We start from the raw sequence: 26,522 nt of genomic DNA, 5'->3' as shown, positions 1-26,522 counted from the left end.
AAGAAAGGTGGGAGTGCAGGCAGGAGGGAGGGTAGGGAGGGAAGAATCATTATGTTCCTCAATCTGTATAAATGAAATGCATGGTTTGTGTACCTTAATAAAAGTTTTCTAGTTCAAAAAAAAAAGAAAAAAAAATCTTTAAAAAAAGTTAATGACAATGTTCACTTCAAGATATTTTGCATCAGTTAAATTGTAACAATGCTGACTGATATACTCTTCCATAAATTAAATTAGGAATTGGTTGTGTTTAACAAATGCAGTGTTCCATGAATCAGTCTGGCCAATTGCTAATCCATCATTTGATCTACTAAACAAATTAAACTAAATACTATGTGATATGCTGCTTTGCATTAAAAATGTAACTTAAATATGGCAAAAAATAATTTTAAAATGCTAAAAATAGGGCAAGATATTTGGTTGTGGTGGTTGGGTTCCTGCTTGGGAATTTCAGGATGGCTGGGTTCAGTTGTGCTCTGGATTCTGGCTTCCTGCTAATGCACACCATGGGAATCTCCGTATGAGAGCAGGAGCATTTGGATCCAGCCACCTATGATGGAGACCTGGGTTGAATTCCAGGCTCCCGACTTCAGCCTGGCCCAACCTCTGCTGGTTCAGGCATTTGGAGAGTGAATGAGAAGATGGACAGTATCTCTGTGTCTGCTTTCCAAATAAATTAATTACATCAATTTAAAAATTAAAAAAAGAATCACACAGCAACTCTTATAATGAAAAAGAAATGTACTGGGTTTTACAGCAACACCCATAATGGGATACAACAAATCAGAAACAGATAAAGAAAAAATTGGCAAATGATTGAATGATCAATATTCAAGAAACAAATGACAAAGAATAAAAGAAATGCCAGAAAAATAAATAAATGACAGAAAATATAAAATCTAGTTAGAGTCAGAGAACTTATATTTATGTAAAAGATCTCTAAGTATAAAGCAGTGGGTTCATTTGTTAATCTAAAAACTACACTACTGAGGTTCAAAAAAATTGGGAAGCACACAAAAAATAGTGTGTGTGTTTCATTTTTTTTCTGATGAATGACCAGAGTCCCAGCTTTAAATCTAGAGTTTTTTTGTTTTTTGGTTTTGGGCTTTTGGTGTGTGTGTGTTTTTTGTTTTTTGTTTTTGTTTTTGTTTTGCGTTAAAGATGTCTGCTTAGAAATTGAAGAAAAATATAGCGATCCTATTATTTCAAAACATAACTACTCGGGCTCGCGCCGCCCAGCCCGTTGCAGAGCCCGGGGCGGCCAGAGCCTCGCCATGTCGCGACCCAACCGGCAGGAGTACAAGTACGGGGACTTGGTGTTCGCCAAGATGAAGGGCTACCCACACTGGCCAGCCCGGATTGACGAGGTCCCTGAGGCCACCGCCAAGTCCACAGCCAACAAGTATCAGGTGTTTTTTTTCGGGACCCACGAGACGGCATTCCTGGGCCCCAAAGACCTCTTCCCTTACGAGCAGTCCAAGGAGAAGCTGGGCAAGCCCAACAAGAGGAAAGGCTTCGGCGAGGGCCTGTGGGAGATCGAGCACGACCCCACCGTCAAGGCGTCTGCAGCCAAGCCCGCCCAGAAGAAGAGGAGCCGGGGAGAGACCAAGCCCCGGGCCGCAGCCGGGGACGGCGATCGGAAGGGCAAGGACGAGGGGAGCAGTGATGAGGAGGGGACGCTGGTCATGGTCATCGAGGAGCCGGCTGCGGAGAAGAAGGAGAAGGGGGCACTGAAGAGGAGAGCAGCGGAGCTGCTGGAGGAGCCCCCTAAACAACCCAAGGCAGCAGAAGACGCCGCAGTGGAGGAGAAGGCGGTTGCCATCTTGGCGGCAGAGCAGCTCGTGTCTGCTGAGGTGGAGAACGGCGCCACCTCCGAGCAGCCTCAGGAGAAAGAGGAGGAGGAAGAGGCTGCCAAGAAGGCTGAGGTCCCCAGCGTCAGAGATCAGGAGAGGTGAGTGGGCCCACGGGGCCACAGGGCTGGGAGACGCAGGGCTGCAGTGGGAGCTTCTGGGGAGGCGAGGTGGGTTCTCCCAGGAGACTGCGCTGGGTCCCACCAGTGGTCACCCTTCCCCACCCCCCATCCCCCGCAGCCGGTAGCCACCAGTGCTTCGTGAGGAGCCTGCGCCCCGTCTTACTGCTGTCTGGGTGCTCCTGGGAAAATGGCTGTGACCTGCAAACTGGAAGCCCTTTCCCACCCCAACCTGCCATCCCCTTCTACTCAATTTACCCACTCCATCCCCAGCCTCTGGAGAGGGACCCAGATGGGGCAGGCCACGTGGCCCTCACTTTCAGGTTGCTACACCCCTGGGATCAGTCAGGGCCTTGTCCAAGCTCCCTGGGATGAGATGAGGCCATTCGTGTCCCTTCCTGCTTAGAGCTGTATCTCAGGGATGCTGCTGCGGCCTCTGCTTGCTGTTCCTACCTACTGACAGTCGTCTCCCCCTCCTCCGGCATTCTGGACCTCTGGGTTGGGATCAGGAGTAGGAGTAGAAGGAATGGCTTATACACAACAGGGTGGGCTCTGGGACCTAGGGGAGGCAATCCTCAAATCGGGGGTGAGGGGCATGTTTTGAACTCTTGTTCCCTCATCCCACACCTGTTTTACCAGATGTCTGGATTCAGGGAAAGCAAGACAGCTTGTGGGGCAAGGGCATCCTAACATATATCCTTGATGATGAACAACCACCATTCTTCCTTTTGCTGACCCAGGACTTCTGGGAGTTGTAACTTATCAGAAGATTTGGGGGCTTCTAAGTTGTTTGGCCAAGGACCTGAGATCTGAAGGATTGACTTTTCTGGTGTGGGTGGGTTGTTGAGCATCTGTCCCCCACTTCAGATCTCAGGAGCCAGAGATGGGATACCCTGGAGAGACCCCTGGCCACCCTTTTCCCTCCACGACAGTGCTCAGGGTCAGCCTACAATCATATATATCACTCAAAGGAAAAGGTACATCTTCTGAAAATGTTTTTGATAAAAGAAAATTAGAAAAAAAAATACCCCGTAGCAGTTTGTGAACCCCATTCTGCTCCTTCCCCACCATTGCTCCCATTTCTGAGGTACACTGGGAGGTTCCCCTTCTGTTTGGAGTTTGATGACTTTGTTTTTGTAGCTGGGGTCCTGGTGTCCCTTCTGGTGTCACTTCCCATCCACAAAGCCCACTTATCTTCCTTGATGTTGTCACCAGATCTGATCTGTAAGCCACTGAGAGGACAGAGGGAAATGAGTGCCTGCTCCAAGCCTCTTCCTAGTGGTCTCTCCATGCCTCTCTGCTCTTTTACCCTTGTGCTTCTGCCTTGGGCCCAGATGAAAAATTGCCAGCTGTAGCTTTGGAAGATTAGCTGAGAACCAAAGACAATTTCACGTCAATGAAAATTAAACCAATTAATTACTAGAAACAAACAAAACTAATAGTCTGTTTAAAAACAGATTTGGATTTTGCAAAGATTTCTTAGGAAACAAAAGGAGCAAAACATAAAAGGAAAAGTGATAAAGTTGACATCACTACATCACTTACATGAAAACCTTTAGCTCTTCAAAGAATATTTATAAGGAAGATGGAAAGAGAATGGACAGACTGGGAAAAGCTATTTGCAAAACATGCTACTAAAGAACATGCACTGACACTAAAGAACTCTTTCAATTCAACAATAAAACAAACAAACAAAAAAGCCTCATTTTAGAAGTGGACAGAAGATTTGAACAGACTCTTTACCAAAGAACTTTTGAAAATAGAAAGTTGACAATACAAACAACAAACAAGGATTCTCAGCAACTGAGCTCTGAGACATTGCTCATAGGAATACGAAATGATAGAACCGCTGTGGAAAAGAGTTCATCAGTTTCTTATAACATGCGTAAACAATCCCACACCTAAGAGCTTACCATAACATCCCAGCAACACTTCTCCTAGAAATAACAAAATGCCCATTACTAGTGAATAGCTAAACCAACTGTGAAACACCCACGTAATGTAACACACCTCAGCCCTAAAAAGAATGATCTATGGATATGTACCACAGTTGAGCAAACCTCAAAAATATTCCATCAATGGAATCCAAGACTACATCTTCACTGATTCCATTTATGTGACATTCTTGGAAAGGTAAAACTGTAGGAAAAGAGATCAGTGATTTCTAGGTGTCAGGAGTGGGGGAAGAGAATTAAGAACAGAGGGACTGAGGCCTGCACTGTGGCATAGTAGGTTAAGCCTCCGCCTTCAGCTCCAGCATCCCATATGGGCACCGGTTCATGTCCTGGCAGCTTCTTTCCCAATCTAGCTCTCTGCTTATGGCCTGAGAAAGCAGTGGAAGATGGCCCAATACTTGGGCTGCTGCACCCACGTGGGAGACCCAGAAGAAGCTCCTGGCTCCTGGCTTTGGATCACACCAGCTCTGGCCCTTGACGCCATTTGGGGAGTGAATCAGTGGATGGAAGACTTTCTCTCTCTCTCTCTCTCTCTCTCTCTCTCTCTCTCTCTTTCTTTCTCTTTAACTCTTAAATATTAAAAAAGAACAACGAGCAAAGGGATATGAGAGAATTTCTTGTAGTAAAAGGAATATTCTAAATCTTCACAGCACTTCTCTGAAGGCATCCATTTGCCAAAACTCGCTGATCTAGAGCACCGAAAAAAGGACATTTTCCCATACATAAGTTATTCCTTATTATACTGTGTTTCCTGACTTGGTAAACACTCTGTAGAATTAAAAGTTCCAACACATATCCATTGACATCCCAGAAGTGAAGAACAGAGCGAGTAGGAAGGTGCAATTACCAAAGGTATAATAACTGAATTTTTACAAAAATTAAAGGAGTATATTTCTTCAGATTTAAGAAGCACATTAAGTTCTGAGCAGGATAAACAAAACTGCAGAATATCAAGTTAAAGAAAAGCCAAACTGGATCTAGAGGAAAAAAGAGATTAAAAGTGAGGACAATTTTCTCAATAAGTACAGTCTGTTCAGGTTTCCTATTTCATTGTCTGTTTCCCATGTACCTGGTAAACACGGTGCTAATGTAAATCCAGCTCCCTTTTCTCCCTTCTCAATAAAGGAAAATCTGAGTGCTGCAGTCTTGAGCTGTTCAGAAACTAAGCATCTCACTTTCTGTTTTGACTTTTTAACTTTGATGAAAATTCTGATATATTCTTTAGACTTGTCTCTGCTTCCAAGCCAGTTTCTTGCTAAGGTACACTCTGGCAGACAGCAGGTGATGGCTCAAGTACTTGAGTCCCTGCCACCCATGTAAGAAACCCAGATGGCTCTCTCTGGTGCAGCCCTGGCTCTTGTTGGCATTTAGGAGAGTTAACCAGTGAGTGGGAGATCTCTGGTGTGTATCTATCTCCTTCTAGCACAAATAATTTTTTAAAGATTTATTTATTTGAACACACAGAAGGCAGACACAAAGATGGCAGAATAGGTTGGGAGCTTACTACTCCAGTCTAGGAGAAGATAGTTTTTAAAAAATGTAGAGATAGTCCAATCTCAGGAGAATTAGGAAGAAAACAGCAGAGGAAACTCCAGGCAAATTAGAGAAACACTGTAGATCTACATGGAGGGTATGGACACACACAACTGAAGACCCCAGCAGCAAAGAGCCTCAGTACCAGCTTTGGAGAGTGAGGCGAGACCAGACTGCAGCAACCTAAGCCACTGGCAATAAAACTGTGGAAAGAGGGGCCAGCACTATGGCTCACTTGGTTAATCCTCCACCTGCAGTGCTGGCATCCCATATGGGCACTGGGTTCTAGTCCCAGTTGCTCCTCTTCCAGTCCAGCTCTCTGCTGTGGCCCAGGAGGGCAGTGGAGGATGGCCCAGGTGTTTGGGCCCCTGCACCCGCACAAGAGACCAGGAAGAAGCACCTGGCTCCTTCCTGGTTTCGGATTGGCACAGCGCCGGACGCAGCAGCCATTTGGGAGTGAACCAACGGAAGGAAGATCTTTCTCTCTGTCTCTCACTGTCTATAACTCTACCTGCCAAATAAAAAAAAAAAAAAAAAAAAAAAAAACGAAAAACAAAAAACACTGTGGAAAGAACCTGGCCTGTGTACATCTTGGAGCCCAGAGGGGAGAAGTGTGCCTGCCAACCTAGAGGTGAAAATGGCCGGGGGGGGGGGGGGGGGAGACACATTTCTCTCTCCCTGACCACCTGGCACCGGTATCCTATAACTAGCAGAGATAGGGCCATTTTGGACATTTGTAACAGTTGCACCCGCTTGTGTTTGTGCATCCAACAACCAGCCAAGTGGAGATGCCTGAGTCTGGCTGGAAGAATTGACAGGGGTCTGGGTGCGCATGACTGTGGGAGCCTTGTGTGCTGGAACTGTGAAAACATTGTGTGTGAGGGCTGAATATGTGGCTGGGTCTTTGGGTAGTCAGGGGAAACTCCACACGCTCCAGGTTCCCTGGTTCCCTGGTGAGGGTCATTGTTGCAGGATCCATTCTCACACAGAGCACTGCATGGATCCTTTGTGTGGTTCTTGTGGAAGTGCAAACAAATATTATACCCACTGGGACTAGCAACCAGGCATTATTCTCCTTGGAGGAGAGGAGGTGAGCATGAGACTACATCAAAAGAGCAGATTAATCCTCCCTTCTGATTAAAAAAAAAAGAAGAAATTTACTAGGCCCAATTTGGGTGTCACTTTGGACACTCCCCTCACCCTGGAGCACTGAACAGAGCTCCCTGACTATACCCAGCACAGGCCACAGGGTATTCACTGAAAGAGCAGACACTCCACTAATCCACATAGTCCAAAGACAAAAGTCATAGCAGGGAAAAAAAAATATCTCCACAAATGCCCAAAAATAAACGCAGCAACTCAAGAATCAAGAATAAGGAAGACAATCTGATACCTCAAAAGGAAAACACTTCAATCTTAGAATGTGAAAATGAAGAGACTGAAAAAAATGCTGGGGATGGAACTCTAAAAAATTGATTATAGGATTACTTTGAAGTAATCAGAAGCAAATCCATGAATTAAAAAAATCCATACATGACATGAATGAATATTTTTCCTATGAAATTGAGATTTTAAAGAGAAACCAAAATGAAATATTGGAAACGGAGATTTCAATAGAACAAATAAGAAAGATGCTGGAAAGCCTTAAGAACAGACTTGGTGAGGCAAAAGAAAGAATATCTGAGTTACATGACAAATCTCTGGAAATTTTACTGTCAGACCAAAAAAGAAAAGATTAGAAAACTAAAAGACAGTGTGGGAGATTTATGGGATACTATGAAATTACCCAACATATAGGACTTAGGAGTTACTGAAGGTGTGGAAAGAGAAAATGGATTCGAAGGCCTTTTTAGTGAAATAATTACAGGAAACTTCCCTAATTTGGAGAAAGGGACATCCAAGTGCAGGAAACATATAGAAATCCTATATAGACATGACCAGAAAAGAGCTTCGTCATGACACATTGTAATCAAGCTCTCCACAGTAAAACATAAAGAAAAGGTTCTAAAATATGCACGAGAGGAACACCAGATTACTTTCAGAAGATCTCCAATTAGACTCACATCGGACTTCACATCAGAAATCCTACAGGCTGGAAGAGAATGGCGAGATATATTCCAAGACTTAAGAGAAAAAAAAAACCTGTCATCTCAGAATACCATATCCTGCAAAGCTCATATTTATGAATGAAGGTGAAATAAAGACCTTCCATTAAAAATAGAAATTCAAATAATTTGTCACCGCTCATCCAGTGTTACAAAAGATGCTTAAGAATCTGCTACACACAGAAACATGGTCATCACTATGAAAGATGACAGCAGAAAATCTCCCAGTGAAAGTAGAAAGGAAATCCAAAGTAAACAATTATACCTTTATGGAAAAACAGCAGGGAAATTGAACCTACTCTGGTTTTCCTTCTGTAGTTCCTTAGATTTCAGAATATCCTGTTACTGGGAATCTAACCACATATTAAGGCAATCTGTTTTTGAATCTTTTTAATAAGGAGTCATTGATTATATGGACCATCTTTTTTTTTTTTCCTTCTCTTCTTAAATACCATTTGTGTGATTACATTAAGTCTTAGTTCTTATGTCTTTGGGCAGAAAAGTGTATCAATTATTTTAAATGAATTTTTCCCTGTCTTTGAAGCTCAGTCTATATAAGTGCGTTGTTACCACAAAAGAAAATACTTGGGTTTGCATTACTTGAATACTTGAAAACTGAAATTGATAAGATTCATTATGTAAAGAATTAGGTTTTTATTTCTGGATAAAATTAGAAATGAAATAAAGATTTGAACTGCTTAAAGGATGAAAATAATAACAGTGCTTATAAGCACTGTGAACCCTTTTGTGTTTGAAGCATCCAAAATTCAAGTGTTTATTAGATTTTTCTTTTGAAATCCTGTGTTTCTTTTCTGTTCTTTGTGCATTTGCTCTTAGTATTGATGTTGTAAAACAGCAGGATTAAAGTGTCATTATAACTCTGCTCATTATGAATTCCATAGCTTTTCTAGTTAGGAAAAAAGTAGTCTCAAAAATACTCTTAATATCTTTTGTTGTTAATATTTTACCCACTAATGGCATTTTAGATATCTTTAATCATGTTAATAAAGTGTCTACAACAATTTAGAACATTACATATTGTATTTGAACTAGTTAGTGAAGAGTAAGAAAAAAGAAGCCTAGCTTATTGAGACTGTAAATGTTCAATTAGTTAAATTTCAAAACTTTTAATAAAGGAACTTTCAGAGATAGGTTGAGACCCAAGGTATCCATTAAACTAGCTCCTGTGACATGGAAAGGAACACTGAAGGCAGTGGAGGACATATGAGGGAATTGACTTGCTATGTTTGTGGTTGTGGTGTGTGCATACTTAAATACACACTGACATTTTTGTTGCCCAATAATCTTGAGGAGTGTCCTCCATTTATCTATACTAAAATAACTATAAATTAATGGAATCTACAAAGAAGAAACTTTATGACTGTACTGTATTTCGGAGCCTTTGTACAACTAGGTAAAGTTTCCACAATATAAAGTATTTGGATTTTAAAATTTATTATTATAAAGGAAGAAGACATGGCATTTTTCTATGTGCTTAAATGATAACTTCCTTATTGAGTTTCAGAAGAAAAAAATATGAAATGAGTCACTTTGTTAGCTATAACGTTATATTGGCAATTGTAGCATAAACTTAAATTTGTGTTTCTCAAATATGAACCATAGTAGCCTAATGCTGTTTTGTATATACTGTAAGTGCTACAAATAGTCTCAGCACTGATACCTCTCAAATGAATACAACCTTTTATGTAGGTGTTTTGATATGCCTCAGAAAGCATCTGAGTGTCTGTGAATTTGTTAATCTGTTTGGTAATTAAAATACTTCCTGTTCTTTTTTGGTTATTGCTCCATATTTTCATGTTTAAATTTTAATTTTTATAATTTTACTGCTGTTAATTTAAGTATAATTAGTTCAATAGATAAAATGGGGCTGTCAGTGAAGAAACTTAAAAACAGCCTCATTCATGTAACTGCTTAAATAAAAACTATATTTTGTGTTAAAAAAAGAAGAATACTAGGGTACGTCAAGAAGTTCATGAAAAATGGAATGGAAAAATAAATTTGTTTTGGTGCCAAAAAAATAAAAATAAAAGATGTATTTATTTATTTGAAAGAGTTGCAGAGCGAGAGCAGGAGGGAGAAAGAGCTTCCATCTGGTGGTTCACTCCCCAAATGGCCACAATAGCTGGAGCTAGGCCAATCCAAAACCAGGAGATAGGAGCTTCTTCCAGGTCCCCCATGTGGATGCAGTGGCCCAAGCACTTAGGCCATCCTCCACTACTTTCCCAGGCCATTAGCAGAGAACTGGATGGGAAGTGGAGCAGGTAGGTCTTGAACCAGCACCTATATGGGATGCCTGCACTGTAGGTAGCAGCTTTATCCACTACACCACAGCACTGGCCCCTCAGAATAATTTTTTTTTTAAAAAAATGACATGCCCATATCTTAGGAATACTTAAAGTATCCTTTGTACTTATATATTTCTTAAATACTTTGGTATAACTCTGACATAAGCATATCCCCTTCCTAGATGTTTAAGAATATGTGTAATGCTAGCATGTATTGCCTTGAGAATTATTCATAATTTTAACATTGTAGAAACCAAAGGAATTTTCAGCTTCTCTCCAATGACAGTTTTAAGAAAAACTAATAACTATTTATTAGAGATAATCCAAAATCCAAAGCAGAACAAACTCAGTTATTTAGATAAAAGCCTACTGAGAGGCTTTATATAAAATATAAATTTTTAGCTAAAATAGAGTCACGTGCATTTATAAGAAGTATACTACAGAGAGATCCCATGTAGCCTTCATCCAGTTTCCTCCAAGGCAACACCTTGCAGCACTGTGGCTTACTATCACAGCTAGAACCTTAGTTTCAGTACAGTCAAGACAGAACATTTCTGTAACACAAGGATTCTGCATGTAGCCCCTTTGGCAATCCCAACTACTTCTCTCTCTCTGCTCCTGTCCTTGCTGCCTCACTCCTGGCACCCACGATTCTGTTCTCCAGTTCTCTAACTTGTCATTTCAGGGATGGAATAATATGTAAATCTTCCAGGTTGTTTTTTTTCCTCCCAGCATAATATTCTGGAAATTCATCCAAGTTGTGTGCATCATCTTTGCTCCTTTGATTTATCAGTGTTAGTCTATGGTATGGATGTATTTGATGTATCATAGTTGGTTTAACCATTTTCCTATTCTAGGACATCTATATAACTTCCAGGGTTTTTGATTTTTTTATTTATTCATTTTTATTTAATTTGAAGACACAGAGACAAACAGTGAAAGATGTCCCATCCACTGATTTACTCACAGTGTACTCAGAACAATCAGGGCTGCACCAGGCTGAAGCCAGGATCCCAGATATCAATCTAGGTCTTCCACATAGGTGGCAGAGACATCACCGCTGCCTCTCAGGGTGAACATTAGCAGGAAGCTAGGACCTAGTGCTAAGCAAAGACCCAAATTCAGGCACTCTGCTATCAGATGCAGGTATCCCAAGCAGTATCAACCACTCTGCCAAATACTCACCTCCAGTTATCAATAAAGCTGCAGTTGATATTCATGCATAGCTTTTATGTAAACTTATGTGTCTTCATGTCCTAGCAACACAGGAGTGATCCAGTGTTTCCTTGTCCTTGCCAGCATTTTGTGTTGTCAATATTTTATTATAGCCTTCTGATATATTTGTATGTACTATTATTTCTCTTTTAATTTTGATCTGCCCATGGCTAATGCTCTTAAACATCTTTTCAATTGCTTATTTGCTATGTTTTTATCTTCTTTGAGTTGTTTTCCATTTCTTTTGCCTATTTTCTAGTTATATTGCTTGATTTCCTTTTTTTATAATTTTATTTTTATTTTATTTATTTTACAGATAGAGTTAGACAGTGAGAGAGACAGACAGAGAAAGGTCTTCCTTCCATTGGTTCACTCCCCCAAATGGCTGCTATGGCCGGCACTGCGCTGATCAGAAGTCAGGAGCCAGGTGCTTCTTCCTGGTCTCCTGTGTGGGTGCAGGGGCCCAAAGACTTGGGCCATCCTCCACTGCCCTCCCGGGCCACAGCAGAGAGCTGAGGACTGGAAGACGAGCAACCAAGACTAGAACCTGACGCCCATATGGGATGCCGGTGCCGCAGGTGGAGGATTAACCAAGTGAGCCATGGAGCTGGCCCATTGATTTCTTTACTGCTGAATTTTCAAAGTTCTCATGCATTCTAGATACTACTCTTTTGTAGCTATATGGTTTGCAAATTTTTTTCCCAGTTCATACTTGACTTTTTATCATTATAGCAAGGCCTTTCAAAGAAAGGATTTTAATTTGGATGAAGACAAAGTTACAAGTTCTTTTTTTTATAGATTGTGCTTTGAATGTCAAATCTAAGAAATATTTATCTACCGCTGGATCTCAGTATTTTCTCTCATGACATTTTCTAAGTTTTATGTTTAACATTTAAGTCTGTGATTCACTTGAGAAGACTTTGGTATAAAGTATGAAACTGAGTTCAAGGTTTATTTTGGGAGTTGGGGTAAGGAAAGGGGGGGCATGTGAACGTCAAGTTGATAGACACCCCTTTCACTAAAAAGTTATCTTTCCTCCATTTAGTTACTTTTGCACCTATGCCAAAAATCAGTAAGGCATATTTATGTGGGTCTATTCCTGGTTTATTCTGTTCCATTTGTCTACATTTCTGCACTGATGACTACAGCCATATAATAAATCTTGATATCAAGTAGGCTGATTCATCACATTTTGTTCTTTTTTTTCCATAGTTTTACCTTAATCTTTCCACATAAATTTTGGAATAATCTCCTGTAATACTACAAAAAACTTTGCTGTGACACATATACTGTATGGTAAAATGTAATGTCATTATTTAACAGTTCAAATGAAGTATAGAAATCTCACCTCTTTATATGTCCCTTTACCCTTTTTCACCCTTAGTACATTTTTTAAAAGATTTATTTATTTATTTATTTGAAAATCAGAGTTACACAGAGAGAGAAGGAGAAGCAGAGAGAGGAGAGGTCTTCCATCCACTAGTTCACTCCCCAATTGGCCACAACAGCCAGAGCTGCGCCAACCCAAAGACAGGAGCCAGAAGCTTCTTCTGGTTCTCTCACATGGGTGCAGGGGCCCAAGGACTTGGGCCATCTTCTACTGCTTTTCCAGGCCATAACAGAGAGCTGGATTTGAAGTGGAGCAGCCGGGACTCGAACCCGCACTCATAGGGATGGCGGCACTGCAAGCAGCATCTTTACTCGCTACACCACTGCACCAGCCCCCTTTAATACATTTGTAAAGCATTTCCTCCAGATACATATTTAGAACCAGATCATGCAGTATTTCATTTCAACTATCCAGCGTATTTAGATTAGCAGTGAAGGAAATCTATTGTATTTATTCATATTTTAGCTTATATTACTTTTCATTCCTTTTTAATGTTCCAGAGTTCCTTCATTTATCTTTTTCTTTCTTTTTTGTCATTTCCTTCCTTCGGCCATGCTTCAAAGTAGACAGACTGGCAATAAATTGTCCTTCTTTTCCTGTGTTTTTCAAAGTCCTGATTTCCCCTTCATTTCAAAGGGGTATATTAACTGTTTTTAGGACTCTACATTGTCTGGGATTTTCTTTCATCACTTAAAGAATATTATGCTGGCCGGCGCCGCGACTCAACAGGCTAATCCTCTGCCTCGCGGCGCCAGCACACCAGGTTTTAGTCCCAGTCGGGGCGCCGGATTCTGTCCCGGTTGCTCCTCTTCAAGGCCAGCTCTCTGCTATGGCCCGGGAGTGCAATGGAGGATGGCCCAAGTACTTGGGCCCTGCACCCCATGGGAGACCAGGAGAAGCACCTGGCTCCTGCCTTTGGATCAACGCGGTGCGCCGGCCGCGGTGGCCATTAGAGGGTGAACCAACGGTAAAGGAAGACCTTTCTCTCTGTCTCTCTCTCTCTCACTGTTTATTCTGCATGTAAAAAAAAAATAAAAATAAAAATAAAAAAGAGTATTATGCTACTTTTTTCTGGCCTTCATGCGATCTGATGAGAAATTCTGTGTAACTTGGATTTTTTTTTCCCGAATTACTCTCATTACTTTTAACACTTGGTCTTTAGTTTTTTTTTTTTGACATGTATTTTTAATTGTAATGTGTTGTGATGTACATTTCTTTGGATTTATCCCATCTGGGGCTCACTCAGCATTTTGAATATGAGTCTACATGTCATGCCAAATTCAGAAAATATTTAGCCTTTACCCTCTTTTACCCCCTTTTCTGGTACTCCAGTGACATCACTGTTAGATCTTTTGCTATAGTCCCAAAAGACACTGAAGCTCTGTTTATTCTTTTTTTTCTATTTTGTTTCTGATGTTTAGATTGGGTGATTCCTATTATCCTATCTTCCAGGTCGCTGGTTATTTTGTCTGTCCTTCCATTTGGCTGTTGAGCCCAGCCACTGAAATTTTTATTTTAGTTAGTATATTTTTTAGTCACAAAATTTGCATTTGGTTTTTCTTCTTTATATCTTCTACATATTTACTAAACTTTTCTATTTTCCTGACATTACAGATTGAAATTTTGTCCTTCTAAAATTCAAACATTTAAAGTCCTATTGCTAGGGGCCAGAATCATGGCACCATCAATTAAGCAGCCATTTGTGACACTGGCATCCCATATAAGCACCAATTCTAGTATCGATTGCTCCACTTCTTACTCAGCTCCCTTCTAATGCATGTGGGAAAGCAGTGGAAGATTTTCCAAGTACTTGGGCCTCTGCCATCCACATTGGAGACCAAGTGGAGTTTCAGGCTCCTGGCTTCAGCCTAGCCCAGTCCTGTTTTTGTGGCCATTTGAGGGAAGATAGCTCACTTGCTCTTTCTCTCTCTCTCTCTGCCTTTCAAATAAAAAAAAAAATCTTTAAAAAAAAATCCTAACCCAGAATATGCTGGAATGTGACTTATTTGGCATCAAAGGTATATCAAATGTAATTAGTTAAGATGGAATCATAGGAGCAGGGCAAGTCCCTGTCTTAGTCCATTTCCTGCTGCTATAGCATAATATCAGACTGGATAAATTATAAATAACGGAATTTTATTTAGCTTGCGATTGTGGTAAAAAGTTCAAGAGCATGGCACTAGAGTGTTGCTAGATCCTTTGTACTGTCTCATAATGTAGCAGAAGGACAAAAGAATACAAACAAGACAGAGAGAGGAAATTGGGCCAACTCTCTCTTTTACCTGGAATCAGCTCCCCTAATAATGGCCTAACCCAGCCTTGGCTTTTTTGAGTTTTTGGAGAGTGAACCAGTGAATGTATGATCTGTGTGTGTGTGTGTGTGTGTGTGTGTACGTGTGTGTATGTGTGCTGCCTCTCAAATAAATTAAACATTTTGAAAAAAGATGAAGTTTGGACACAGAAAAACACACCTGGAGAACACCATATGAACATGAAGGCAAAAGTCAGGAGAGTGTGTTCACAAATAAAAGGATGCCAGAAAACTACCAAAGCTAAATAGAGGGGACCCAGAACAGATTCTCCCTCAAAACCCTCCAAAGGAATTAACCAGAATGACACTTTGATCTTGGACTTCTTAGAACTGTGAGTAAATTACTGTTGGTTAAGCCACTCAGTTCATGATACAGTTTTATAGTAGCCCTTGCAAATTCACATATTTTATAAGACTTTTTTTTATTTTGTTTCAAGTGTTTTCATAGTTACTCATTGAACTATTTTTATCATTGCTATTTAAATTTCTTTTTCAGAATCTAAAATCTCTGTCACCTTCATGTTGACATCTGTTGATATTATTTTTTCATTCAGTTTCAGATGTTCCTCATTTTTGGTAACACAAGTGATTTTCTACTGAAACCTGACCTTTTTTATTATTATTTTTTGGGATGCTGGTTCTTTTTTCGACCTTGCATTTTAGCCAGCTTTCTCTGACACCACTCCAACAGGGCAAGGAAATGACTACCTTATAACTACTAGATAGACAGAGAAGTCCAGATTCTCCATTTGTCCTCACTTGACATGCAAGAAGAGTAGTTCATGCTCTTCACAGAATCTTCACTGCCACAATGGTGGTGGTAATCTTAATACCATTATGTACTGTGAAAGTACTGGCTTTCTACTGATATTCCTCTGATACTAACCAGTGGGGACAGAGTAGAGTACTCCTTACTTCTAGTTAAGGGTGAAATTCTAGGCTTTCCACACACAACTCACTGACACCTTAGAGTTGGATGCAGTTGACCACTACTAACAAGATGTAAGTCTTGCCTCCCCCCATTAATTTATTGTGAAACCACCATTGGCATGGGTGTTGGGGCTTCCTTGAGCCTCTGGAGGGGAGAAGTCTCAGCTCCCCACTGAGCCTTTCCTATATCGTGGTGTAATGGAGCTTAGAGTTCTCCGTGGTGTTTATTGTCTGGAGTGGAACGGTAATGGAATAAATGTTTCCTTCCCCCATTGTCCCTTTCCTGGGCCTTTGGTTAAGGAGATAAGCCTTCATTGGGGTTTGGGAAAGAGGCTTTTTTTCATTTTTTGACCTGAGCCTTTTGGTGTTTCCAGGTTGCTGGATTCTATACCTCAGCTTGAAGTCTAAGAAATACGAGACAGAAAACCCAGGACACTCGTCGTCATGTTATTTCCAGATCTGGAGATCCCTGACTGACCTGGCTGCTTCTCTCTACCATTCAGAGTCTTAATTTTATATTGTTTTATGTAGAGTGTCCAAAGTATGTATGGGTACTTAGCAGGGGAATAGGAAAATGTATGTCTACTCCATCTTCCCAAAAGTCAATATCTAAATATATTTTTTAAACGAAAGAAAGTCCCCCAGCTATTTGCTGAATAAATAGCTTTTACTGTTTCAATCGTGGTTAATACTGTGAAATAGTTATTTGATCTGATCTCTGAGTGGTAAAAACATATTCAGACATAGCTGACTCTATATAAACAAGAAACAACATTATCTCAAAATTTGTACTTCATGAAGTCATCCAAAGCCAACCTCTGAACTTTCATTGTTATTGAACAAAAAGTAATCTAAGGGACAAAGATATACTGGTTCACACTTTTCAAAAACACAGGGGAGAGAAGCGCACACCAAGAAACACAATGGATAAAGAGGTATTTCCATAATTAAGGGAAAAAAGCAGAAGGATGGCAAAGCTCAGGACTCCTACTCTAATGACCATTTTCTCATTTATAAGTGAATTTGATGTGTTGCTTCAAACTTTAAATATGCTTTAATAATAATTTGCAGATGTCCTATTAAAATAGGACCTTAAAACCCTTTTAGTACCAAAATGCTAAAGTTCCATTTTCAAAACAAAAAAACACTTTTTAAAATAATTGCTATATTCACCAGATATTTGTGACTATAGCAAGTATCTGAGAGCAGCTGCTTGTGAAGGATGGAGGTTTATTTCAGCCTACAGTTTTGGAGGTGCACAGTCCAAGATAGGCCACACCTAATAGTTTGACATCTGATAAGGGTGGCAATGGTGGTTTGAAGAGCATGGGCACAAGGAGGATTACATGGTGAGCCAAGAAACAGAGCAACTGGGCCCAACTCATAGGTTTTTATAACCAACTCTTTTCACAAGAAATACCTTCCAAGTGCTCAGCCCCATAACCTAAGGACCCACCCACATTACTCTACTAATCAATAACATAATACTTGGGAGCCACTGCCTTTAACATATGGGCATTTGGGGAACAAACTAATACCCAAACTATAACACATATACATATTGTCTTTATACATGGGGAATATATTCAATATACTCCAATGTTTAAAAGATACTTAATTTTATATGAAAAAATTCATAAAACTACTCATTAAACAGACACTTCTCCAGAGCTCTAGCAAAATAAAAGATCATAATATTTAAGGTAAAAATATTGAAGTCCAAAAGTTTCATCTCCTGTCCTAATGATAAGAACTACAGGATCTGCATTTCAACATCCCAGAAAACCATAGTGATAGAAAATTGCTTCAGGAAGACTCCTGAGACTTGGCTTGAATTCTCTGGCACTGCATTTGAGTTTGATTGACCTTGTCAAATACTATCAGAAAATGAATGGAAACCATCACGTGCACACTGGAAGCAAGCTGAATATATACAAAGTACTCTATGATGCATATACTATTGCAATATATGCATCTTGAAGAATGTGTATACTCAAACAGACACCAGTGAAAGTCAATGTTAAAGCCACATTAGCGGGCTGGCGCTGTGACTTCATAGACTAAGCCTCTGCCTGTGGCACCAGCAACCCATATGGGATCCAGTTCGAATCCCAGCTGCTCCACTTGCAATCCAGCTCCCTACTGATGGCCTGGGAAAGCAGTGGAAGATGGCCCAAGTCCTTGGGCCCCTGCATCTGCATGGGAGACCCAGAATCTCCTGGCTCCTGGCTTCAGATTGACCCAGCTCTGGCTTTTGCAGCCATTTGGGGAGTGAACCAGCAAATGGAAGACCTTTCTTTCTCTCCTGCTCTCTGTTTATAACTCTATCTCTCAAATATTTTATAAAAAAAAAAAACTCCATTAGCAAAAAATGCCTCAAAAGAACTCTCAGCTAAAAATATTATCTTTTGGGGCTGGCGCTGTGACGAAGCAGGTTAATGTCCTGGCCTGAAGCGTCAGCATCCCATATGGGCACCGGTTCAAAACCTGGCTGCTCCACTTCCAATCCAGCTCTCTGCTATGGCCTGGAAAAGCAGTAGAAGATGGCCCAAGTCCTTGGGCTCCTGCACCCATGTGAGAGACCTGGAAGAAGCTCCTGGCTCCTGGCTTCAGATTGGTGCAGCTCTGGCTGTTGCGGCCAACTGGGGAGTGAACCAAGAGATGGAAGACCTCTCTCTCTCTCTGCCTCTCCTCTCCCTGTGTATCTTTGACTTTCAAATAAATAAGTAAATCTTTAAAATATATATATATATATATATATTATCCTTCAACTCCAACAGATACATCTGTGTGGCTACAAGCTCTCCAGTGTAGATATGACGCTTAGAATTTGATAGCCTGGGAATCAAATGCAAATTGAGATCTGACCCTGAGGCTCACTAAAATATCTCTGCAAGTAGAATAAAGCAGATTCCTTTAAAAATTCTGTGGTCATGGATTGAATACGTGACTTCATCAGTAGATATCTTTGTTATAGACGGGTAAACAAAAACAGTGAATCAGTTGGAGGAAGCCACATTGTTAACAGAGGTTGATCAGACTAGTCCTTGAGACATGTTCCCCTCTTCAGGCCTAAGCTGACTTTTAATAATTATAGGTGCAAGCTTTTGTTGTAGCTGCTGAGTCCCCACTTGGAACACGTGTATCCCATAACAGAGTGCCTGGTTCAAGTCTCAGTTCCTCTGCTTCTGATCCAAGTACCTGCTAATGTGCATCCTGGGAGACAGCAGGTAGTGGCTTAAATATTTATGTCTCTACCTACCGCATGGGAGACCAGAGTTAAGTACTGGGCTCCTGACTTCAACTTAGCTCAGCCCTGACTCTTGTAGGCATTTGGTGATAGAAGCAGCAGATAGAAGATCTCTTGCCACCTTCTGAGTACCACTGTACTAGACAGGGTGCTAGTGCTCAAGGGAAGAAAGTAAAACAATAAGGGTTGGGAAGGAAAAATAGTTTCATCGCCATCATTTATATAATACATGGAAATTTTCTTAGAACCTTCTCACAAAATAAGACTACTAAAAAAAAAGCTCAAGAAGGTTCTCTACAAAGCAACTCTACCAAAATCAATAGTTTTCTTATAAACTTGAATCACTCAATAAGAATACTATCACAAAGAAGGCTGTCATTCACAACAGCAACAAAACAATTAGGTTAGAAACAAATATAACAAAAGATATCCAAGATCTATTTGAAGAAATTTATAAAACTTTGTGGAAAGATGTTCAAGACATCTTTAATACATGGAGAGAGGAATCATGCCCCTGGATAAGAAATTCAACACCACAAACTTTGCAGTATAACCCAGGTGAATAGAATACAAATCAACATCCAAACAAGATTATTGTGTTAACCTTTATAAACTCTTCTTAAGATTTTCATAGACGATCTAGTCAAAAAAATTTTAAGGACAAAAGAATACAAACAAGACAGAGAGAGGAAATTGGGCCAAACTCTCTCTTTTACCTGGAATCAGCTACCCTAATAATGGCCTAACCTAGCCTTGGCTGTAATTCTATTGTATTTTCCACAGTGGCTACAACACTTAGAATTCTCACCATGAGTGCTCAAGGGTTCCATTTGCTCTACATGCCAACATTCATTATTTTAATTTTTTTGAAGTAGCAATTCTAGTGGGTATGAGGTATGGGCAGGATTTCTTAAGACACAAAAAGCTAAAACTATAAGAAAAGGATTAATAAATTTGAGTCTTATTTGGAAATTAATAAAATTCTTATTTTTAAAATGGTTGTGGTGGTTGCACAATTCTGTGATTATAACGTGCAGTCATATACTGTAACTATACCAGTGAGTTGCACAGTTTAATATTTATTTGTTTGTTTGTTTATTTTGGGAGAGAGAGAAGCAGAGATAAAGATCTCCCATCCAATAGTTCATTCTCCAAATGCCAACAATGGCCAAGAATATGCATAGGCAGTTCAGAGAAATAGAAGCCCGAATGATCCATAAATACATGAGAAGTGTTCAGTTTATTTGCTATCAGGTAAGTACAAAGTAAAACAGTAATGAGATGCCATTTCACTTCCACCACAAATAACGATTTCAGTTTCTAACAAGGTTTAGAGAGAATGTGAAGAAAACAGAACTTTCAATACTGCTGTTGAGAGCTACAGCTAGAATAGCTGTTTCACAGAGCAATTTGCCAATAACTGGTGTAGTTGAACGTGCACATACCCTGACATCTGGTAATCCAAGGTGGGTGTACTCCTTGAGTGACTTAGGAACAGAGAATGAGATCCGTTTGGGAACATTTCCTTGGCATTTTTTGTAATAACAGTAACCTAAATGCTTATAGTAAAGTAATAATCATAAATAGTGGTTAGTCACTCCAGAAAGGAACTAAAATGATTAACTAGATTTACTTATATTAACACAGGTGAATCTCAAAAACGTACTAATTAATTTCAGGGGGATGCATGCAGTATGATACCATTCAATCTGATTTTTAAAAACATACAATGCAATTCTATATATTTGATCAACACAAAAAGATGAAGTAAATATTAATTAAAAAATCAATAAGAATACCCACACACCTCAGAAAAGGGGCTCACTTTGAAAGCAGAGATAGGAAACCAATATGGAGAATGAGTAGCAAAAATATTTTAAATAATTTGTCTCCGTAAAACATGGAAATGTAAGTATTTCATCTAGATGGGAGGTATGTGGGGGTATGTCATACAAATATCAGTCTCTGTGTTTTCCAGTATTTTTTTTTTTTTTGCATGAGTCAGTGGACATGGTGGGTAATAAAGGTGTTTAAATCCATCAGTGCTCCATGGGTTGGTGTCTAAAGGTCAAATTTCTATCTCATTTCCACGCAATCAAAATCACGTGTTCATTTCACAGGGAAATGAGGTGTAACACTTAAAATTTCAAATCACTCTTCCAGCATAGCTGTTTTTGCAATGGTGCTGACACTCAAAGTTTTTCATTTGCACCAAACAGAGACTACCAAAATTACAGCTTAACTCTCACTTAAGATGGAGCAGGGCTTTGTATTTGTTTGCTGTTGCTTCAGAGAACCCTGCAAAAGCTCTGTTTCTCACTTATTTTGGCAGTTTAGTTTGATGCGTAGTGATCTCGTCTGTGCTTGTTCATTACACTTTGTTAAGTATCTGCCTGAAGATGATTGCTTTTTTTTTTTTTTTTGCTGTATGAAAGAAAATCAAGTCCTTTTTTGAGATTTTTTTATTTATTTTAGAGGTAGAGTTACAGACAGAGAGAGGAAGAGACAGAGAGAGGTCTTCCATCCGCTGGTTCACTCCCCAGATGGTCAGAGCTGAGCCAATACAAAGCCAGGAGCCAGGAGCTTCTTCCAGGTCTCCTACGTGGATGTAGGGGTCCAAGCACTTGAGCCATCTTCTACTGCTTTCCCAGGCCATAGCAGAGAGCTGGATCAGAGGAGGAGCAGCCAGGACTTGAACCAGCTCCCATATGAGATCCTGGTGCCGCAAGCAGAGGCTTAGACCACTACTCCACAGCCCTGGCCCCCAAAAATCTAGTCTTGAGGACAGCAGGCTACAAATACTAAACTGAAATAGTAGAGAGTAAGCTTGGAGAATGGGGGTTTCTGCTGGGGTTCAACTAGAGGCTTTTTGTATCCTGGCTCTGAACACTTCTGGGATGTGAGCAACATAGTCTATACAGATCTGGAAGGCAATCAGAAAGAAATTCAGGGCTTAGAGACTGGTGTTGTGGTGCAGCCAGCTAAGCTGCTGTCTGCAATGATAGCCTCCCATATGAGCAATTGTTCAAGTCCCAGCTGCTCCACTTCCCATCCACTCCCTGCTAATGTGCCTGGGAAAGCAACAGAGAAAGGCCCAAGTGCTTGGGTGCCTGCACCCATGTGGGAGACCTGTATAAAGTTTCAGGTTCCTGACTTCAACCTGGCCCAGTCCTGGCCATTGGGGCCATTTGGAGAGTGAACCAGCAATTAGAAGATATCTCTCTCTCTCTCTCTCTCTCTCTCTCTCTTTCTCCCCACACCCCTTCCTTTCCCCTCACATAACTCTGCCATTCTCATAAATAAATCTTTAAAAAAAATGTCACGTTGGGGCCGGCGCTGTGACACAGTGGGTTAAAGCCCTGGCCTGAAGCACTGGCATCCCATATGGGCACCGGTTCTAGTCCCGGCTGCTCCTCTTCCAATCCAGCTCTCTTATGGCCTGGAATAGCAGTAGAGGATGGCCCAAGTCCTTGGGCCCCTGCACCCACATGGGAGACCCGGAAGAAGCTCCTGGCTCCTGGCTTCAGATCGGCATAGCTCCAGCCATTGCGGCCATCTGGGAATGGGAGACCTCTCTCTCTGTCTCTACCTCTCTCTATAACTCTGTCTTTCAAATAAATATAAATAAATCTTTTTAAAAAAGTCAGGTTAATGGTGAACTGTGACACTGACTGACTCTGTGCTAAATGCAGTTTTCATAGCTAGAGGGATGATCTTTAGAACTGAAAGTGTCTAGCTCATTTGACAAGAGTAAACTGGGACCAAAGAGATTAGATCCTTTCTATGATTTAAGATCGGGTGCTTGATAAAGCTTTTAGAGGCCGCAATAGAACCCAAGTCTTTGAGATTAGAACAAATGCTGCAGGCCAGGCAGCCCAGGGGCTGCTGTGCCATGACCACTCCCATCAATATGGCCACCATCAGCCCCCATCCCCACATCCACATGCGCATAACAGCCCAGGTGGGAGCCAGATCTGATTTCCAAAATAAGCTGGAAATCCAAATTTTTATGTAAGATCTCTTATTCTTAAATGCTGGAAACCAAATCAAAAGTTGACCATATCACATGAGCCAAACAAAACACATCTGTGGGCCATGTTCCAAGCTCTGGTTAGTATTTTGCAACATCTACTATAAAGCACCGGGTCTGAGGCCTCCTCCTGGCCAGTTTTTATGGGTCCTGAATGCAAGAAAAAGAAAACAAGCTCTGTTCAAAGCTGCTCCTCATGTCTGAGACATCTGAAATTAAATGTTTGCTGCCGAGATCTGTTTTGATGAAAAGCAGCAGTTGGAAAACAGAGTCGTTGGTACCTTTGAAGATCATAAAGAATACAGTCGACTGCTTGGCCCATGCAATAGAACACGACCATCAGGGATCCAGTATCAGGCGCTGTGATGGGAAGAAGTCCCAGATGGGCCACAGGGAACATCCCAATGGGTCTAACCCTGTGCCCGTCTCCGTTTCCTTTTCCCCTTCCTCCCTACCTTCTCTCTGGCTCTCTGCTCTCTTCTTGGGGTCACTGAGAAGTAGGCAGAATAGAGACTGACAGAAGGGTAGGGAGAGGTCCAGGCATCACTGGAACTGACACGTATTGACTTCCTTTTGTGTCTCACCCCATGGTAAGTACTTGGCATTTCCACCCTTAAGGCAATCCTGTGAATGAGGTACAACAATGCTCCCCTTTGCAGACAAGGCTTGGAGAGGTAAGTGGCTCAGCTGAGTCCAGGAGGAGCACAGCCAGGGCAGGCTTGCAGAAACTCCCAACCCAAAGAGAGCCCCAAAGCAGAGTCTCCCCCACCCCCGGCTCTCAGGGCTTCTTCCTGTTTTCTTCATGTCTCCGTAGCACACCATCACTCAGCTTCCCCAACCCCTAATGGAGTTAAGTGGGAAATAGGAAAAGACTGCGCATGTGTGACATCCTTTTCAAAAGTGACAGTGTGAGTGGAGATTTAGCAGCTGTCTCTGCCTTGTCGTAACACTTGCATCCGTCCTGCCGCAGAGGGAGGCACACCGAGCTCACTCCTGTGACTGGTACTTTCCTCTGGAGGACTTTGAGAGACATGGGGGAAATGACCTGTGCATTCCAACACACTGCTCTTGATAAAGCAGTGTTTTACATGAAAAAGCCACAAACACACACACATGTGCATGTGTATATGAGGTAGAATGTGTGTGGTTCATGTGTGTGTAGTGTGTACAGCACATGCATGGCATGTAATGTATGTATTCAGGTGTGTGTGGTATGGTGTTGGGGGTATGCATATGTATGTATGGCTGGTGAATGTGTGTGGCATGCATGTACACATGTGTGATGAGTGTATATGTGATGTGTCTATTGGGGGTTACATGAGTGATGTGTGTGGTGTATGTCATGTGCATTTGGGATGCAGTGTGGCGGGATGGATGAGGTATGTGTAGTATTTGGAGCACGTGGTGTGTGTATGTCATATATGTCATAGGTATGAGGTATCTACGTGGGATGTGGTATGGTGGGATATGTGATGATTGTACGGGTGTGTAGTATTTGTATGCACATATATGCTACGTACTTGAGCTGTGGTGTGTGTCAGTTTTGTGTGGCATGCATATTTAGGAGCTGCACACATGTGGTGTGTGCACAGCTGTAAGTGTGACTTTCAAGGTGGCCCTGAGGAAATTGGTTCAGCCGCATGATCTAAGGCTCCAAGGTCAGACTGTCAGCCTCGGCCACTTCCACTGCTGTGTTCTTGCCTACAGACTAAGCTCTGTAGTGCATAGTATGATTTGATGGTCCAACGGCATGAGAGTTGTCTGGGGGCCATGTCACAGCGCACATCCCTGCACCCCAGTCCTGGTCTCCAGTGTCAGAGCCTCAGCATGAGCCTTGGAAGCTGCACAATTATAGATGTTAATGCATTCCTGCTGCAGAAGCACTGCTAAAAGCTAAAGCTACATATCCACAAGTCTGATTCAGGTAAGGAATCCTCATCCTGCAGAGGACATGTTCCCAGATCCTCAGTGGATGCCTGAAACCCTAGATGATACCAAACTGTAACTACTAAGTTTGTTCCTAAACATGCATGACTACAATAAAGTGTAATTAGACACAGTAAGGGATTAACAACAGTTAACTAATCAATAACTGAGAACAAAGTAGAACAATTGTAGCAATGTATTAAATATCACATGATTGCATTTTTATCTATCTACCTCTCAATATCTTATCACACTAAACTGTATTTTCTGGCTGCAACCACTGGTAATTAATACTGCACAAAGTGATCTACAGATAAGGGGAAACTATCTCAATTGCAAAAGTATATACTAAAGACAAAAGGAGAGAAGGGATTTGGGTATAGTGAATTTTATTATTACTTAAATAAGAAAGGGATGGGTAGCCTTACTCTGCACTCCCACTACACGCGCGCACACACACACACACACGTGTGCAAACATGCACAAACAGGCAATCCTCTTTATGTTTTCAGTTTCTGCATTCATTTTCATCTGACAAGCACATGAAGCACGTGAGCCTTTCCAGAGAGGACCTTGAGATTTTAGTTGAGACTCATGATCAGCCATAACCCTTCCCGTGCTACATAAGCTGCTGTGCACTGCTGTTAGTGAAACATTTTCTTCTCATGAGTCAAAGATAAGCTGTCTTTTTAAAAATGCGTGGAGCTGAGGGGGCATTTGAGATCTCCTTGCTGTTCTGTGGGCACTCTGGCTCAAACTTTCTGCAGAAAATTAGCCTTGACATTGCAAATGGAGACATTCCAAGTGCAGAAGCTTTTGACTGGCCAGCACCTCTAGCAGGCGGTCATTAACAACCTTGGACTGAGAGCCTAACCCCCACCTCTCAAACACGTTGATATAAAAGATTTGGGAGGTTATACTGCCTCCATTGGTAAACTTCCCTGTGATAAACAGCTTGATAAGAATAAGCTAGTGAGACAAAACCAAAGTTGGAACTCAGAAAAAAGGATATAAATACATTTAGGACCTTTATTTTCCTCTCCTATCCAGTGATGATCCATGTCCTAAGCCTGGGTGAGTACGGGTACCAGGGTTGGAAAAATGATTCCCAGGGGAACATCTCACAGTTTGTCCATTTTGTGCTGCAGTAGCAAAATGCCTGGGGCTGGGATATTTTATAAAGAAAAGAGATTCATTTAGCCCACAGTTTTGGAGGTCAAAAGCCCATGATCAAGTGTGCCCATCGGTTAAACCACTGGTGAGGGCCCTCCAACTATATTACAGTAAGAGAGATGGCTGCAAGGCAGGTGTGTACCTAGAAGAGTGATCACAAGGCAAGACAGGAATCCCAAGAGCAAGAAGAGTGTGGTCTTTAACTTGCTCTTGGGAGAACTAACTCGCTTTGCAAGATGAGCAGCAACCCATGCCAGGGGCAATCCCCCAGTGACCTCATGAGCTCCCAGTAGGCCTTACCTCTTAAAGCTTCAACCACTTCAACACCCACACACTGAGGACCACGCCTCTGGCACATGGACACTTGGGGGACATCATCACACCATATCTAAAACACAGCAGGACCACTGACTCATATTGCTCCAAAAATAT

At 41.3% G+C, this 26,522-nt stretch overlaps 1 protein-coding gene across 1 annotated transcript; it reads left to right on the top strand.

Moving 5' to 3' along the window:
- Positions 1-1,232: 1,232 nt before the first annotated feature.
- On the top strand, positions 1,233-16,390 carry LOC100357981 (hepatoma-derived growth factor). Its single transcript, XM_008255546.3, has 2 exons — positions 1,233-1,948; positions 16,086-16,390. Exons 1-2 carry the CDS (start codon positions 1,272-1,274, stop codon positions 16,117-16,119), a joined length of 711 nt encoding a protein of 236 aa, XP_008253768.2. The 5' UTR covers positions 1,233-1,271; the 3' UTR covers positions 16,120-16,390.
- Positions 16,391-26,522: the final 10,132 nt, after the last annotated feature.

The sequence above is a fragment of the Oryctolagus cuniculus genome, chromosome 6 (assembly GCF_964237555.1).
Source record: "Oryctolagus cuniculus chromosome 6, mOryCun1.1, whole genome shotgun sequence".
Classification (NCBI taxonomy): Eukaryota; Metazoa; Chordata; class Mammalia; order Lagomorpha; family Leporidae; genus Oryctolagus; species Oryctolagus cuniculus.
This window is presented reverse-complemented; position numbering and strand designations above follow the sequence as displayed.